Source organism: Loa loa (assembly GCF_000183805.2).
Source record: "Loa loa unplaced genomic scaffold supercont3.3585, whole genome shotgun sequence".
Taxonomy (NCBI): domain Eukaryota; kingdom Metazoa; phylum Nematoda; class Chromadorea; order Rhabditida; family Onchocercidae; genus Loa; species Loa loa.
This window is the reverse complement of record NW_018111763.1, coordinates 1-965: the sequence shown is the minus strand read 5'-3', so window position 1 is coordinate 965 and position 965 is coordinate 1. Positions and strand designations below refer to the sequence as shown.

The window sequence follows — 965 nt, the reverse complement described above, 5'->3', positions numbered from 1 at the left end:
AATGTTTTCATCAGTTCCATCTTCATCTTCACTCTCTTTGTCATTATCATTGTCTCCATCAATATCATGTTGATCTTCATTCTTTTCATCAAATTCTTCGTCGAATTCGTCGTCGAATTCTTCGTCGAATTCTTCATCGAATTCGTCGTCGAATTCGTCGTCAGATTCGTCCTGATATTCATCATGATCTTCATTTTCAAGATGTTCTTCACTATATTCTTCTTGCTGAAATCATATAGATACTTTCATTTCGCCTCTTGAAAGGAATAACTGTTTTAGAACAAATTTCTTCTGCAAATGAAAAAAGTCGCTACCTCTGATCAATGTGTTTTATGCAGCTACTGCTGTTGATCATTTTCAATTTGCTAAGGCTAACACAACTTTTTTAAAGTTTTTTTTTTCAGTTTGATAATTTGGATAATTGATAAACTGAGAAATTAAGTTGATGAAAGCTACCTTTTCTTCATTTGATTGTGTTGTGCAAAGTGGTGTGACAAGAAGAATCACTAGGCCAAGAGTTATCAGAAGGTTACTCATTTTTTCTTTCTAGGAAATCGAACATGCATTAATTTCATAAATATGAAGTGACTTCACCATGAATCACTAAGAAGGATTGCTATGTGACGTATGAGCATAAAATGCAACTTTTTACAAAATAATAACAAAAAAGCATGAGTGATTTTTTTATTTGACTTGTTATTTATAGCATTTTTCTTATTTACTTATTCCTTTCTTGTTTATTTGCAGGCGACAAATATTGCAAATCAATTTTAAGTAGTGATTCAACTAGTAAGCGGACACATTATGTTAATTACGTATGTTATTACAAATTATTATTTTATTATCTACTTATTTATATCTCACTTCTTTCTTTTCTTTTCTGTCAAATTAGCTGAATTGTTTTTTCGAAAAAAAAGCTAGTTTGGCAAATAAGAAATCTAACTTTGCTAAGTGAGGTGAGTTTG

General features: G+C 30.6%; 1 protein-coding gene across 1 annotated transcript; it reads right to left on the bottom strand.

The window, feature by feature from the left end:
* Window positions 1-32: 32 nt before the first annotated feature.
* LOAG_16011 (hypothetical protein) lies at window positions 33-225 on the bottom strand (the record flags this gene model as incomplete). The annotated part of the gene is made up of 1 exon (XM_003151499.2): window positions 33-225. A coding segment is annotated over one exon (193 nt), but the record flags the coding sequence as incomplete, so codon positions are not given.
* Window positions 226-965: the final 740 nt, after the last annotated feature.